The following is a 15,541-nucleotide window of genomic DNA, read 5'->3' on the forward strand; positions in this document are numbered from 1 at the left end:
ATATCTTCCATCTCAGCAGTAGAGCGCTCTCTAATCATATATGTGATTTCTTCTGTCTCAGCAGTAGAGCGCTCTCTGGCCATATAATATGTGATATCCTCTATCTCAGCAGTAGAGCGCTCTCTGACCATATAATATATGATATCGTCTATCTCAGCAGTAGAGCGCTCTCTGACCATACAATGTGATATCTTCTATCTCAGCAGTAGAACGCTCTCTGACCATATAATATGTGATATCCTCTATCTCAGCAGTAGAGCGCTCTCTGACCATATAATATGTGATATGTTCTATCTCAGCAGTAGAGCGCTCTGACCATATATGTGATATCCTCTCTCAGCAGTAGAGCGCTCTCTGATCAAATATATGATATCTTCCGTCTCAGCAGTAGAGCGCTCTCTAATCATATGTGATAGCTTCCATCTCAGCAGTAGAACGCTCTCTAATCATATATGTGATATCTTACATCTCAGCAGTACAGCACTCTCTAATCATATGTGATATCTTCCATCTCACCAGTAGAGCGCTCTCTAATCATATATGTGTGATCTTCTGTCTCAGCAAGAGAGCGCTCTCTGATCAAATATATCTTCCATCTCAGCAGTAGAGCGCTCTCTAATCATATAAGATATATTTCATCTCAGCAGTAGAGCGCTCTCTAATTGTGTGATAGCTTTTATCTCAGCAGTAGAGTGCTCTCTAATTATATATGTGATATCTTCCATCTCAGCAGTAGTGTGCTCTCTAATCATATATGTGATATTTCATCTCAGCAGTAGAGCGCTCTCTAATCATATATGTGATAGCTTCCATCTCAGCAGTAGAGCGCTAATTATACATGTGATATCTTCCATCTCAGCAGTAGACCGCTCTCTAATTATACATGCGATATCTTCCATCTCAGCAGTAGAGCGCTCTCTAATCATATATGTGATATCTTCCATCTCAGCAGTAGAGCGCTCTATAATTATATATCTGATATCTTCCATCTCAGCAGTAGAGCGCTCTCTGATCAAATATATATCTTCCGTCTCAGCAGTAGAGCGCTCTCTAATCATGTGTGATAGCGTCTGTCTCAGCAGAGGAGCGCTCTCTGATCAAATATATATCTTCCATCCCAGCAGTAGAGCACTCTCTAATCATATGTGATAGCTTCTGTCTCAGCAGTAGAGCGCTCTCTGATCAAATATATCTTCCATCTCAGCAGTAGAGCGCTCTCTAATCATATATGTGATTTCTTCTGTCTCAGCAGTAGAGCGCTCTCTAATTATATGCAATATCTTCCATCTCAGCAGTAGAGCGCTCTCTAGTTGTGATATTTTCCATCTCAGCAGTAGAGCGCTCTCTAATCATGTGATTTTCCATCTCAGCAGTAGAGCGCTCTCTAATCATATATGTGATAGCTTCCATCTCAGCAGTAGAGCGCTCTCTAATTATACATGTGATAGCTTCCATCTCAGCAGTAGAGCGCTCTCTATTTATACATGTGATAGCTTCCATCTCAGCAGTAGAGTGCTCTCTAATCATGTGATATTTTCCATCTCAGCAATAGAGCGCTCTCTATTTATACATGTGATAGCTTCCATCTCAGCAGTAGAGCGCTCTCCAATCATACATGTGATAGCTTCCATCTCAGCAGTAGAGCGCTCTCTAATCATACATGTGATATCTTCCATCTCAGCAGTAGTGCTCTCTAATCATATATGCAATATCTTCCCTCTCAGCAATAGAGCGCTCTCTAATCATATATGCGATATCTTCCATCTCAGCAATAGAGCGCTCTCTAATCATATATGCGATATCTTCCATCTCAGCAGTAGAGTGCTCTCTAATCATGTGATATTTTCCATCTCAGCAGTAGAGCGCTATTTATACATGTGATAGCTTCCATCTCAGCAGTAGAGCGCTCTCTAATTATACATGTGATAGCTTCCATCTCAGCAGTAGAGCGCTCTCTAATCATACGTGTGATAGCTTCCGTCTCAGCAGTAGAGCGTTCTCTAATCATACATGTGATATCTTCTATCTCAGCAGTAGAGCGCTCTCTAATCATACATGTGATATCTTCCATCTCAGCAGTAGAGGGCTCTCTAATCATATATGCGATATCTTCCATCTCAGCAGAGCGCTCTCTAATTGTGATCTCTTCCATCTCAGTAGAGCGCTCTCTAATCATATATGTGATATCTTCCATCTCAGCAGTAGAGCGCTCTCTAATTATATGCAATATCTTCCCTCTCAGCAATAGAGCGCTCTCTATTTATACATGTGATAGCTTCCATCTCAGCAGTAGAGCGCTCTCCAATCATACATGTGATAGCTTCCGTCTCAGCAGTAGAGCGTTCTCTAATCATACATGTGATATCTTCCATCTCAGCAGTAGAGCGCTCTCTAATTATACATGTGATAGCTTCCATCCCAGCAGTAGAGCGCTCTCTAATCATATATGCGATATCTTCCATCTCAGCAGTAGAGCGCTCTCTAATCATACATGTGATATCTTCCATCCCAGCAGTAGAGCGCTCTCTAATCATATATGCGATATCTTCCATCTCAGCAGTAGAGTGCTCTCTAATTATGTGATATTTTCCATCTCAGCAGTAGCGCGCTCTCTAATCATATTTTCCATCTCAGCAGTAGAGTGCTCTCTAATCATATATGTGATCGCTTCCATCTCAGCAGTAGAGCAGTCTAATCGTGTGATAGCTTTTATCTCAGCAGTAGAGCGCTCTCTAATTATACATGTGATAGCTTCCATCTCAGCAGTAGAGCGCTCTCTAATTATACATGTGATAGCTTCCATCTCAGCAGTAGAGCGTTCTCTAATTACATGTGATATCTTCCACCTCAGCAGTAGAGCGCTCTCTAATCATATGTGATATCTTCCATCTCAGCAGTAGAGCGCTCTCTAATCATATACACGATATCTTCCATCTCAGCAGTAGAGCGCTCTCTAATCAAATATGTGATATTTTCCATCTCAGCAGTAGAGTGCTCTCTAATCATGTGATATCCTCCATCTCAGCAGTAGAGCGCTCTCTAATCATATATGCGATATCTTCCATCTCAGCAGTAGAGCGCTCTCTAATCATATATGCAATATCCTCCATCTCAGCAGTAGAGCGCCCTCTAATCATGTGATATCCTCCATCTCAGCAGTAGAACGCTCTCTAATCATACATGTGATATCTTCCATCTCAGAAGTAGAGCGCTCTCTAATCATATATGTGATATTTTCCATCTCAGCAGTAGAGCGCTCTCTAATCATATATGTGATATCCTCCATCTCAGCAGTAGAGCGCTCTCTAATCATACATGTGATATCCTCCATCTCAGCAGTAGAGCGCTCTCTAATCATACATGTGATATCTTCCATCTCAGCAGTAGAGCGCTCTCTGGCCATATAATGTACCCAATAATAAAACTTTGTCCCATTTCTTTTAAGTTCTTTTATTTTGATTCCTTATCATCAAAATAATCAATTTAAAAGGACAAATGAGATGCAGAGTCAGAAACGCCCCCCCCCTCCCCCCCGATCCAGGTGACGACAGACGAGTAACATGCATGGAAGACAAAATAGTGACAACTGCTCTGAGCGGGTCCGTTTTTGGGGGGAACAGGAGGAAATCAAGGCGGGTGGGACGCGGCCTCACTGCTCACAGTGTCCATGGCTTTAAAGTAGATCGAGCAAATAAATCGGAGCATGTCGCCTCAAGAAGGATCCATCCGTGGCCCATTGTTGTGCGCGGTAGCCATTGTGCACTCTTATGCAGGTCTCACCATAGGCACCCCCAGTCTGCCGGGACGGTGAAATCCCAGGAGTCGGGTCCTGCGGGCACCTAACCTATCGGGTTATGCCCCCGCCATCAAGTGTTTAATCATCCTACAGCGCCCCCGCAGGGGAAATGGTGCATTACACAATTTTCACTCCACTTTGCTATGGACGTGCCCTTTGGAAGTCACTTTCCCCTACGGTAGGCGTGATACTCTGCAGCTTTCAAGTATACGAAGTGCAATATTGTACACGGAGCGACCTCACTTCTGCGCTAATATTGCAAATGGTTCAGGAAGGGGTTAAGTGACTTTGTGCAAAGACTGCGGAGAGGGAGAACAGCAATCTGCATAGATGGTGGATGCAATGCTCTGCAGATACCATGGGCAGGGTGAGCAGAAGGAGTCTGCTGATGTTTTGGCGACTGAGGAGAATGACGGGAGGGGGTTAACATTCTGCAAACGACAAGAAGAGCAATGGTCTGCAGGCAAACAGAGCGACATTCTGCAAATATTATGGGCCGAGGAAAGCAATGCTCTGCAGAATTGGGTCAAGTGATGGCCTGTAAAGTAAGGGTCTGCAGAGGCAATAGGACGCGAGCAACGTTCAGGGGGGGTCATAGACAAGGGGATGAGATGCTCTGCAGAAGCCGTAGGACAGTGTAAATAACGCTGGAGATATTATATACAGGGGAGCGATGCTCTGCAGATACCGCTGAAAGCAAAAGCGGCGTGAGTGGTAGGACAGCGGATTCCCGCAGCATGTGAACTAGCGCAGAGCTGGAGGGTACGTGACCCCCCAGTACACACAGAGGCGCCGGAAGGTACGTGACCCCTCAGTACACACAGAGGCGCCGGAGGGTACGTGACCCCTCAGTACACACAGAGGCGCCGGAGGGTACGTGACCCCTCAGTACACACAGAGGCGCCGGAAGGTACGTGACCCCTCAGTACACACAGAGGCGCCGGAGGGTGCGTGACCCCTCAGTACACACAGAGGCGCCGGAGGGTACGTGACCCCTCAGTACACACGGAGGCGCCGGAGGGTGCGTGACCCCTCAGTACACACGGAGGCGCCGGAGGGTGCGTGACCCCTCAGTACACACAGAGGCGCCGGAGGGTACGTGACCCCTCAGTACACACAGAGGCGCCGGAGGGTACGTGACCCCTCAGTACACACAGAGGCGCCGGAAGGTACGTGACCCCTCAGTACACACAGAGGCGCCGGAGGGTACGTGACCCCTCAGTACACACAGAGGCGCCGGAAGGTATGTGACCCCTCAGTACACACAAAGGCGCCGGAAGGTACGTGACCCCTCAGTACACACGGAGGCGCCGGAGGGTACGTGACCCCTCAGTACACACAGAGGCGCCGGTTATATGACCCCCTCAGTACCCACAGAGGCGCCGGAGGTTACGTGACCCCTCAGTACACATAGAGGCGCTGGATGTTATATGACCCCTCAGTATACACAGAGGCGCCGGAGGGTACGTGACCCCTCAGTACACACAGAGGCGCCGGAGGGTACGTGACCCCCTCAGTACACACAGAGGCGCCGGAGGTTATATGACCCCTCAGTACACACAGAGGCGCCGGAGGGTACGTGACCCCTCAGTACACACAGAGGCACCGGAGGGTACGTGACCCCTCAGTACACACAGAGGCGCCGGAGGTTACGTGAACCCTCAGTACACACAGAGGCGCCGGAGGTTATATGACCCCTCAGTACACACAAAGGCGCCGGAGGGTACGTGACCCCTCAGTACACACAGAGGCGCCGGAGGGTACGTGACCCCTCAGTACACACAGAGGCGCCTAAGGGTACGTGACCCCTCAGTACACACAGAGGCGCCGGAGGGTACGTGACCCCTCAGTACACACAGAGGCGCCGGAGGTTATGTGACCCCTCAGTACACACAGAGGTGCCGGAGGTTACGTGACCCCTCAGTACACACAGAGGCGCCGGAGGTTATATGACCCCTCAGTACACACAGAGGCGCCGGAGGGTACGTGACCCCGTCAGTACACACAGAGGCGCGGGAGGGTACGTGACCCCTCAGTACACACAGGGGCGCCGGAGGGTACGTGACTCCCTCAGTACACACAGAGGCGCCGGAGGGTACGTGACCCTTCAGTACACACAGAGGCGCCAGAAGGTACGTGACCCCTCAGTACACACAGAGGCGCCGGAGGGTACGTGACCCCTCAGTACACACAGAGGCGCCAGAAGGTACGTGACCCCTCAGTACACACAGAGGCACCGGAGGGTACGTGACCCCTCAGTACACACAGAGGCGCCGGAGGGTACGTGACCCCTCAGTACACACAGAGGCGCAGGTAACAGTCTGTGGATTACAAAGTTACAAGCAATACAATGAAAAAAACAATCCAAAGATTGTACATCAGGACCATGTGGACAGGTACCTAGAACGGTACCCCTCCCCCACCCTCACATATGGCTGTGTGTGAATTGTGCCCACATGTGCATATATGAAAGTCACAACATGCATAGAACGGCCCTTGTAATGCCCATTGTCAGCCTGCAGTTGGCGCCCAAATACGCCCTAGCATTACCCCACTGTATTGCCGCAGACGTGCGACCTGACTTCGCTGTCTTCGGCCACACCATGATTGTACAACAATCACACAATGACATCACACCTCCACAAACATCGCAATGTATGACATCATACCTCTGCAAGATTCACAGACACAGAATTACAGCCCACATTGCACAATGGCATCATACTTCCGCAAGCGTTACACAATCACAACATGCCACCGCAAAAATCGCACCGTGTGACATCATACCTGTGCAGCAATGGTACAGCGACATCATACCTGTGCAGGAATGGTACAGCGACATCATACCTGTGCAAAAATTGTACAGCGACATCATACCTGTGCAGGAATGGTACAGCGGCATCATACCTGTGCGAATGGTACAGCGACATCATACCTGTGCGAATGGTACAGCGACATCATACCTGTGCAGGAATGGTACAGCGACATCATGCCTGTGCAGGAATGGTACAGCGACATCATGCCTGTGCAGGAATGGTACAGCGACATCATACCTGTGCAGGAATGGTACAGCGACATCATAGCTGTGCAGGAATGGTACAGCGACATCATACCTGTGCAGGAATGGTACAGCGACATCATACCTGTGCAGGAATGGTACAGCGACATCATACCTGTGCAGGAATGGTACAGCGACCTCATACCTGTGCAGGAATGGTACAGCGACATCATACCCATCTATGAAGGAATTGTACAGTGACTTCATACCTCCGATAGAACTGCAGAATTACATCATACCTCATTCAATGGCATCAAATGTCAGCAAGAATTACACAATCACCTCACACCTTCACAAAAATTATATCATACCCCTGCACAAATGGCAAAATGACATCATGCTTCGCCTACTGATATACTTACAATAGTGGCACGAGTCAATGACATCATACCACTGCCTGCATCACACAATGACATCATATGTCTGCTAATATCACACAATGACATCACGTTTGGCCTACTGACATACTTACAAGAATGACACAATGACATCATACCTCTGCCTGCATCACACAATGGCATCATACATGTATCACACAATGATATAATGCCTCTGCCTGTATCATATGACATCATACATGTAGAAAAATGACATCATACTTTTTCTATTATCACACAATGACATCATACCTCTGCCTGTACCATACATCATACCTATATCACAAAATGACATAACTCACACAATGACATCATACCTGTATCACACAATGACATCATATCTCTGCCTGTATCACACAATGACATCATACCTCACACAATGACATCACACCTCACACAATGACATCACACCTCACACAATGACATCATACCTCACACAATGACATCACACCTCACACAATGACATCATACCTCTGCCTGTATCATGCATCATACCTGTATCACATAATGACATAACTCACACAATGACGTCATACCTCACACAATGGCATCATACCTGTATCACACAATGACATCACACCTCACACAATGACATCATACCTGTATCACACAATGACATCACACCTCACACAATGACATCACACCTCACACAATGACATCACACCTCACACAATGACATCACACCTCACACAATGACGTCACACCTCACACAATGACATCACACCTCACACAATGACGTCACACCTCACACAATGACATCACACCTCACACAATGACGTCACACCTCACACAATGACATCACACCTCACACAATGACATCAGACCTCACATAATGGCATCATACCTGTATCACACAATGACATCACCCCTCACACAATGACGTCACACATCACACAATGACCTCACACAATGACGTCATACCTCACACAATGACGTCATACCTGTATCACACAATGACGTCACACCTCACACAATGACGTCACACCTCACACAATGACCTCACACCTCATACAATGACGTCATACCTCACACAATGACGTCATACCTCACACAATGACGTCATACCTGTATCACACAATGACGTCACACCACACACAATGACGTCACACCTCACACAATGACGTCACACCTCACATAATGACCTCACACAATGACATCACACCTCATACAATGACGTCACACCTCACATAATGACCTCACACAATGACATCACACCTCACACAATGACCTCACACAATGACCTCACACAATGACCTCACACAATGACATCACACCTCATACAATGACATTGTTTCTCTAAGAAGAGAAGAAAAGAAGGAGGGTCGGGGGTTGTGCTCCTCGCTGACACATCCTGGCCATCACCTTCGTTTCGTCCTGGCAGGCGGTGGGCAGGCAGCACAGTGGGGCTGGTGGCATGCAGTGGTCACTGGTTGCAAGGATCAGACGTGTTGGGCTAGGACTACATGGCGACACGTGTCACATGATCGCAACGTGACTCACCTTAAAGTCTATGGGGACAAAGTCCTGTGCAAGCAAAAATCCAACAGGTCTTTTCGCCATGGGTGGGTCACAACACGACCCCACTGAGAATCGATAGATGCCGTGTGACCCCGCAAATCTTGGTGTCACCGTGTAGCCCCAGCTGTAGGGTCTGCAAGGCCTTAGACGTGAAGGCCGACGAAAAAGGAAGAAGAAAATCTGTGTGTCCCTGAGTCAGAAGCTCTTACTGAATCCTCCCCTTTCCTTGCAGGGGGTTGCGGACCACCACCCGGCTTTATTATGCATAGTCGCCTGACCTACCCTATCCGGCTCTGCATCCTAGACCCTGGAACACATTGCGCTCCATTTATACAGTGCTGTACATATATATACACATACATGCTGTACCTATATATACACACACAATGCTGTGCATACGTCCACAGGGGCTCTGCATAGTCATATACATGGCGGTGACTACCCATCTACACTGTGCTGTGCATACGTGTACATATATATATATACCAGGCTGTGCAGAAATATGCTGTACATGGCTCTGTGCACGTAGACATTATAGAAGTATCCATATCTACAGGTCTGTACATACATGTCCATACCGGCCCCCGTATACGCCTGTGCAATGTGTCTCAGCTCCAAATGCAGGGACCCTCCTCGCCACATACAGACGAGAATATGTGCATAGATTCCTCTCGATTTGTGCATTACTCTAGACTACAGAAATGTTCGTCCAGGGGATACAGAGGTGTGTGTATACCGCGTACAGGACGTGTGTGTTCATATCGTGTATGTATATAGTGTGTGTGTGTATACCGCGTACAGGACGTGTGTTCATATCATGTATGTATACCGCGTGTGTGTGTGTATACCGCCTACAGGACGTGTGGGTTCACACAGTGTATGTATACCGTGTGTGTGTGTATACTGCATACAGGACATGTGTGTTCATATTGTGTATGTATACCGTGTGTGTGTGTATACCGCGTACAGGACGTGTGTGTTCACATCGTGTATGTATACCGTGTGTGTGTGTGTGTATACCGCGTACAGGACGTGTGTGTTCACATCGTGTATGTATACCGTGTGTGTGTGTGTATACTGCATACAGGATGTTTGTGTTCATATCGTGTATGTATACCGTGTGTGTGTGTATACTGCATACAGGATGTGTGTGTTCATATCGTGTATGTATACCGTGTGTGTGTATACCGCGTACAGGACGTGTGTGTTCATATCGTGTATGTATACCGTGTGTGTGTGTATACTGCATACAGGACGTGTGTGTTCATATCGTGTATGTATACCGTGTGTGTGTGTGTATACTGCATACAGGATGTTTGTGTTCATATCGTGTATGTATACCGTGTGTGTGTGTATACTGCATACAGGATGTGTGTGTTCATATCGTGTATGTATACCGTGTGTGTGTATACCGCGTACAGGACGTGTGTGTTCATATCGTGTATGTATACCGTGTGTGTGTGTATACTGCATACAGGACGTGTGTGTTCATATCGTGTATGTATACCGTGTGTGTGTGTATACTGCATACAGGACGTGTGTGTTCATATCGTGTATGTATACCGTGTGTGTGTATACTGCATACAGGACGTGTGTTCATATCATGTATGTATACCGTGTGTGTGTGTATACTGCATACAGGACGTGTGTGTTCATATCGTGTATGTATACCGTGTGTGTGTGTATACTGCATACAGGACGTGTGTGTTCATATCGTGTATGTATACCGTGTGTGTGTATACTGCATACAGGACGTGTGTTCATATCATGTATGTATACCATGTGTGTGTTTATACTGCGTATAGGACGTGTGTGTTCATATCATGTATGTATACCGTGTGTGTGTGTATACTGTGTACAGGACGTGTATATTTATACTGCATATGTGATCTGTATGTATACTGTGTATGTGAACTGTGTGTATATATCATGTACGTTATGTGTGTATATATTGTATATGTGACGTGTATACACAGCGTAGGTAACGTTTGTGTATATACCACGTACTTGACGTGTGTGTTTATACACTGCATATGTAATGTATGTGTATATACTGCATATATGACGTGTGTATATACTTCAAATGTGAAGTGTATATACCACGTACATGATGTGTGTATGTACTGTGCATATGGTGTGTATATACTGTGTGCATGACGAGTATATAGCGCAAACATGATGTACGTATATACTGTGTACATGATGTGTATATATAGGGTGGTCCAAAAGTAGGTAGACAGTATGTGCCCTCTTCCCTCTGTACTAGTCTGTCTACTGTAACTTGTATACGTATTTTGTATGTAACCCCCTTCTCATGTACAGCACCATGGAATTAATGGTGCTCTATAAATAAATAATAATAATAATAATAATAATAATAATAATAATGTGTAATAGGGTTATCAAACATGGTGTAAAGTGAAACTGACTCCATTGTCCTTAGAAACCAATCAGATTCCACCTTTCATTTTTCAAAGAGTCTGTGAAGAATGAAAAGTGGAATCTGATTGGTTGCTAAGGGCAACTGAGTCAGTTTCACTTTACACCATGTTTGATAACCCTATTACACACACTGTCCACCTACTTCTGGACCACCCTGTATACCGCATACATGGTGTATATATACCGCGCACATGTGTATATGCTGCGTACATGATGTGTATATAACCACATATGTCGTGTGTATATACCGTTTACAAGATGTGTATATACTGCGAACGTGGTTTGTGTATATACTGGGTAAATGACATGTATATACTGCGAACGTGATGTGCGTGGATATACTGCGTACATGAGGTGTAAATACCGCATACATGACGTGTATATACCGTTAACGTGATGTGTGTATATACTGCGTACATGATATGTATGTACACTGTACATGACATGTATATGCGGCGTACATGACGTATGTAATTAAAGCTGCCCATAAACCTTGTATCGTTGACACTTGTTTGGCCGCAGGGACTCCCCCGACCCCCATAGACTCGTGTCCCTGGTGGGGAGAGGAGCATAAGCCGCTAATAGACACCTCTGATGGCGGCTCATCTCCTGGGAGAACTGAAAAATCCAGCTGTGAAATTCAGCATGTCCGATCCTCCTCTCTGTCGGGGGAGTAAAGAAGCCGCCATACACATTACATGGGTGATCGGTGCCGTGAGACTCCGCAGGTCAGTGTACCGCCCCATAACCTGACCTGACAGATCTGTAAAGGACCCCAAAACTGAACCACTAGTGTCGGTGACACCCAATACCTCAAGGTCTATAACAAATTCTGCCCCCCATACACTGACTATTGGGGGCTTAATAACTTGCCCTTGGGGTTTATGGTGGTCCTTATCCCTCCAGCCCTATGCTTTAACCCCTTCTACGAGGGACCCTCCCGTATCGCAGTTGGGTGGCTATGAAACGTGGCTACATGGTGGCCAGGTATGACACAGTCTATACTGCCTGTGGCCCCGGGGCCAGTCTCTACCACCCCCTCCATGGCATATTAAAATGTGCTTTGATTACGCCGGTTTCCTTTAACCCTTTCCTTTATCCATGGAGATGTCATGGGTCGTGGACGTAACTGACGTTGTGCTGTTCTGGGTGAGGGCAGCGTGTGGCCTGTAGTGTCGGTGTGCAGTAGCAGCGGTGTTTGGTGCGGCGGTGTGCTGTCGGTGTGATGGCGTTGGCATCGGTTCTGCCGCCCGTGTGGCGATGGGTTGATTGTCTGGTATATATGGTTGATGTTAGGTGTCACAGTGTGTATGGAGACATCACTCCTTCCTTCCCTACAAGCTGGAGATGCGGACAGTCTCCTGGTAGTATCTGGCCGTCACGCTGGAATTCCTCATGATGCCGGCGTTCGGTGATGAGGGCTCATCCGGAGTGTTGGCGGGCGGCGTCGGGATGCTGATTATGGCGGCCGTCAGATCGGACGTCTCACAATTAAGCTTTAGGTTCCCGTGGGTTTTGGCATTAAGACTGGAGCGGCTGAAAACAGAGGAGGAAAAACCCAGAAAGTGTGAGACACGGAGAACGTTTCGATGCGGTGGCCGGTCGGTCACTTAAAGCGCACCAATCACCAGGATTTTCCTATATAACCTAAAGCCAGTGCTATACTGGCACTATCAGGCGGATTCTATACATACAGTGCTATACTGGCACTATCAGGCGGATTCTATACATACAGTGCTATACTGGCACTATCAGGCGGATTCTATACATACAGTGCTATACTGGCACTATCAGGCTGATTCTATACATACAGTGCTATACTGGCACTATCAGGCGGATTCTATACATACAGTGCTATACTGGCACTATCAGGCTGATTCTATACATACAGTGCTATACTGGCACTATCAGGCGGATTCTATACATACAGTGCTATACTGGCACTATCAGGCTGATTCTATACATACAGTGCTATACTGGCGCTATCAGGCTGAGTCTATACAGTGCTATACTGGCACTATCAGGCGGATTCTATACATACAGTGCTATACTGGCACTATCAGGCTGATTCTATACATACAGTGCTATACTGGCACTATCAGGCGGATTCTATACATACAGTGCTATACTGGCGCTATCAGGCTGAGTCTATACAGTGCTATACTGGCACTATCAGGCGGATTCTATACATACAGTGCTATACTGGCACTATCAGGCTGATTCTATACATACAGTGCTATACTGGCACTATCAGGCGGATTCTATACATACAGTGCTATACTGGCACTATCAGGCTGATTCTATACATACAGTGCTATACTGGCACTATCAGGTGGATTCTATACATACAGTGCTATACTGGCACTATCAGGCTGATTCTATACATACAGTGCTATACTGGCGCTATCAGGCTGAGTCTATACAGTGCTATACTGGCACTATCAGGCGGATTCTATACATACAGTGCTATACTGGCACTATCAGGCGGATTCTATACATACAGTGCTATACTGGCACTATCAGGCGGATTCTGTACATACAGTGCTATACTGGCACTATCAGGCGGATTCTATACATACAGTGCTATACTGGCACTATCAGGCTGATTCTATACATACAGTGCTATACTGGCGCTATCAGGCGGATTCTATACATACAGTGCTATACTGGCACTATCAGGCTGATTCTATACATACAGTGCTATACTGGTACTATCATGCTGATTCTATACATACAGTGCTATACTGGCACTATCAGGCTGATTCTATACATACAGTGCTATACTGGCGCTATCAGGCTGATTCTATACATACAGAGCTATACTGGCACTATCAGGCGGATTCTATACATACAGTGCTATACTGGCACTATCAGGCTGATTCTATACATACAGTGCTATACTGGCGCTATCAGGCTGATTCTATACATACAGTGCTATACTGGCACTATCAGGCTGATTCTATACATACAGTGCTATACTGGTACTATCATGCTGATTCTATACATACAGTGCTATACTGGCACTATCAGGCTGATTCTATACATACAGTGCTATACTGGCGCTATCAGGCTGATTCTATACATACAGAGCTATACTGGCACTATCAGGCGGATTCTATACATACAGTGCTATACTGGCACTATCAGGCGGATTCTATACATACAGTGCTATACTGGCACTATCAGGCGGATTCTATACATACAGTGCTATACTGGCACTATCAGGCGGATTCTATACATACAGTGCTATACTGGCACTATCAGGCGGATTCTATACATACAGTGCTATACTGGCACTATCAGGCTGATTCTATACATACAGTGCTATACTGGCACTATCAGGCGGATTCTATACATACAGTGCTATACTGGCACTATCAGGCGGATTCTATACATACAGTGCTATACTGGCACTATCAGGCGGATTCTATACATACCTTTAGTTGTCAGCTAGGATGTATAGGTTTTGAAACACAAGCAAGTAAAGTTTGTAAAATGAGCAGCTTTTGATTGACAGCAGCTGCCAATCAGCTGATAGCTGGGGTGGGTATTCATAGTGATTGCTGCCCCTGCCTGTCCGTCCTCCCCCTATCTATTAGTAAAACAATTCTATAATAGAATTAGCATAAATAAGTGACTAGAAGGACCTGTGCTGATGTCATAGACCATGTGACCATAAGGGGCGGGGTATCAGCCAACATAGCGGATACCAGGAAGCAACATTATTTTTCTTTTGGCTGATGTCCCGCCCCTTCTGGTCACATGGGTATGACAGCACAGGTCCTTCTAGTCACTTAGTAAAACAATTCTATAATAGAATTAGCATAAATAACAGGGGGAGGACGGACAGGCGGGGGGCGGGAATCACTATGAATACCCACCCCAGCTATCAGCTGAACGGCAGCTGCTGTCATTCAAAAAGCTGCTCATTTTACAAACTTTACTTGCTTGTGTTTCAAAACCTATACATCCTAGCTGACAACTAAAGGCATGTATAGAATCAGCCTGATAGTGCCAGTATAGCACTGTAAGTATAGAATCAGCCTGATAGCGCCAGTATAGCACTGTATGTATAGAATCAGCCTGATAGCGCCAGTATAGCAGTGTATGTATAGAATCAGCCTGATAGTGCCAGTATAGCACTGTATGTATAGACTCAGCCTGATAGCGCCAGTATAGCACTGTATGTATAGAATCAGCCTGATAGCGCCAGTATAGCACTGTATGTATAGAATCAGCCTGATAGCGCCAGTATAGCACTGTATGTATAGAATCAGCCTGATAGTGCCAGTATAGCACTGTATGTATAGACTCAGCCTGATAGTGCCAGTATAGCACCGGCTTTGGGTT

At 46.3% G+C, this 15,541-nt stretch overlaps 1 protein-coding gene across 1 annotated transcript in view; it reads right to left on the reverse strand.

Annotated features, from left to right (window-relative positions):
* Nucleotides 1-11,297: 11,297 nt before the first annotated feature.
* Nucleotides 11,298-15,541, reverse strand: part of KCND1 (potassium voltage-gated channel subfamily D member 1) — an 87,850-nt gene continuing 83,606 nt past the window's right edge. Inside the window, exon 7 of the mRNA XM_075324611.1 lies at nucleotides 11,298-12,727. Within this exon, the coding sequence (XP_075180726.1) occupies nucleotides 12,526-12,727 (202 nt within the window). The 3' untranslated portion in view covers nucleotides 11,298-12,525. The remainder of the gene's footprint in view (nucleotides 12,728-15,541) is intronic.

Source organism: Anomaloglossus baeobatrachus, chromosome 9, assembly GCF_048569485.1.
Source record: "Anomaloglossus baeobatrachus isolate aAnoBae1 chromosome 9, aAnoBae1.hap1, whole genome shotgun sequence".
NCBI classification, from domain to species: domain Eukaryota; kingdom Metazoa; phylum Chordata; class Amphibia; order Anura; family Aromobatidae; genus Anomaloglossus; species Anomaloglossus baeobatrachus.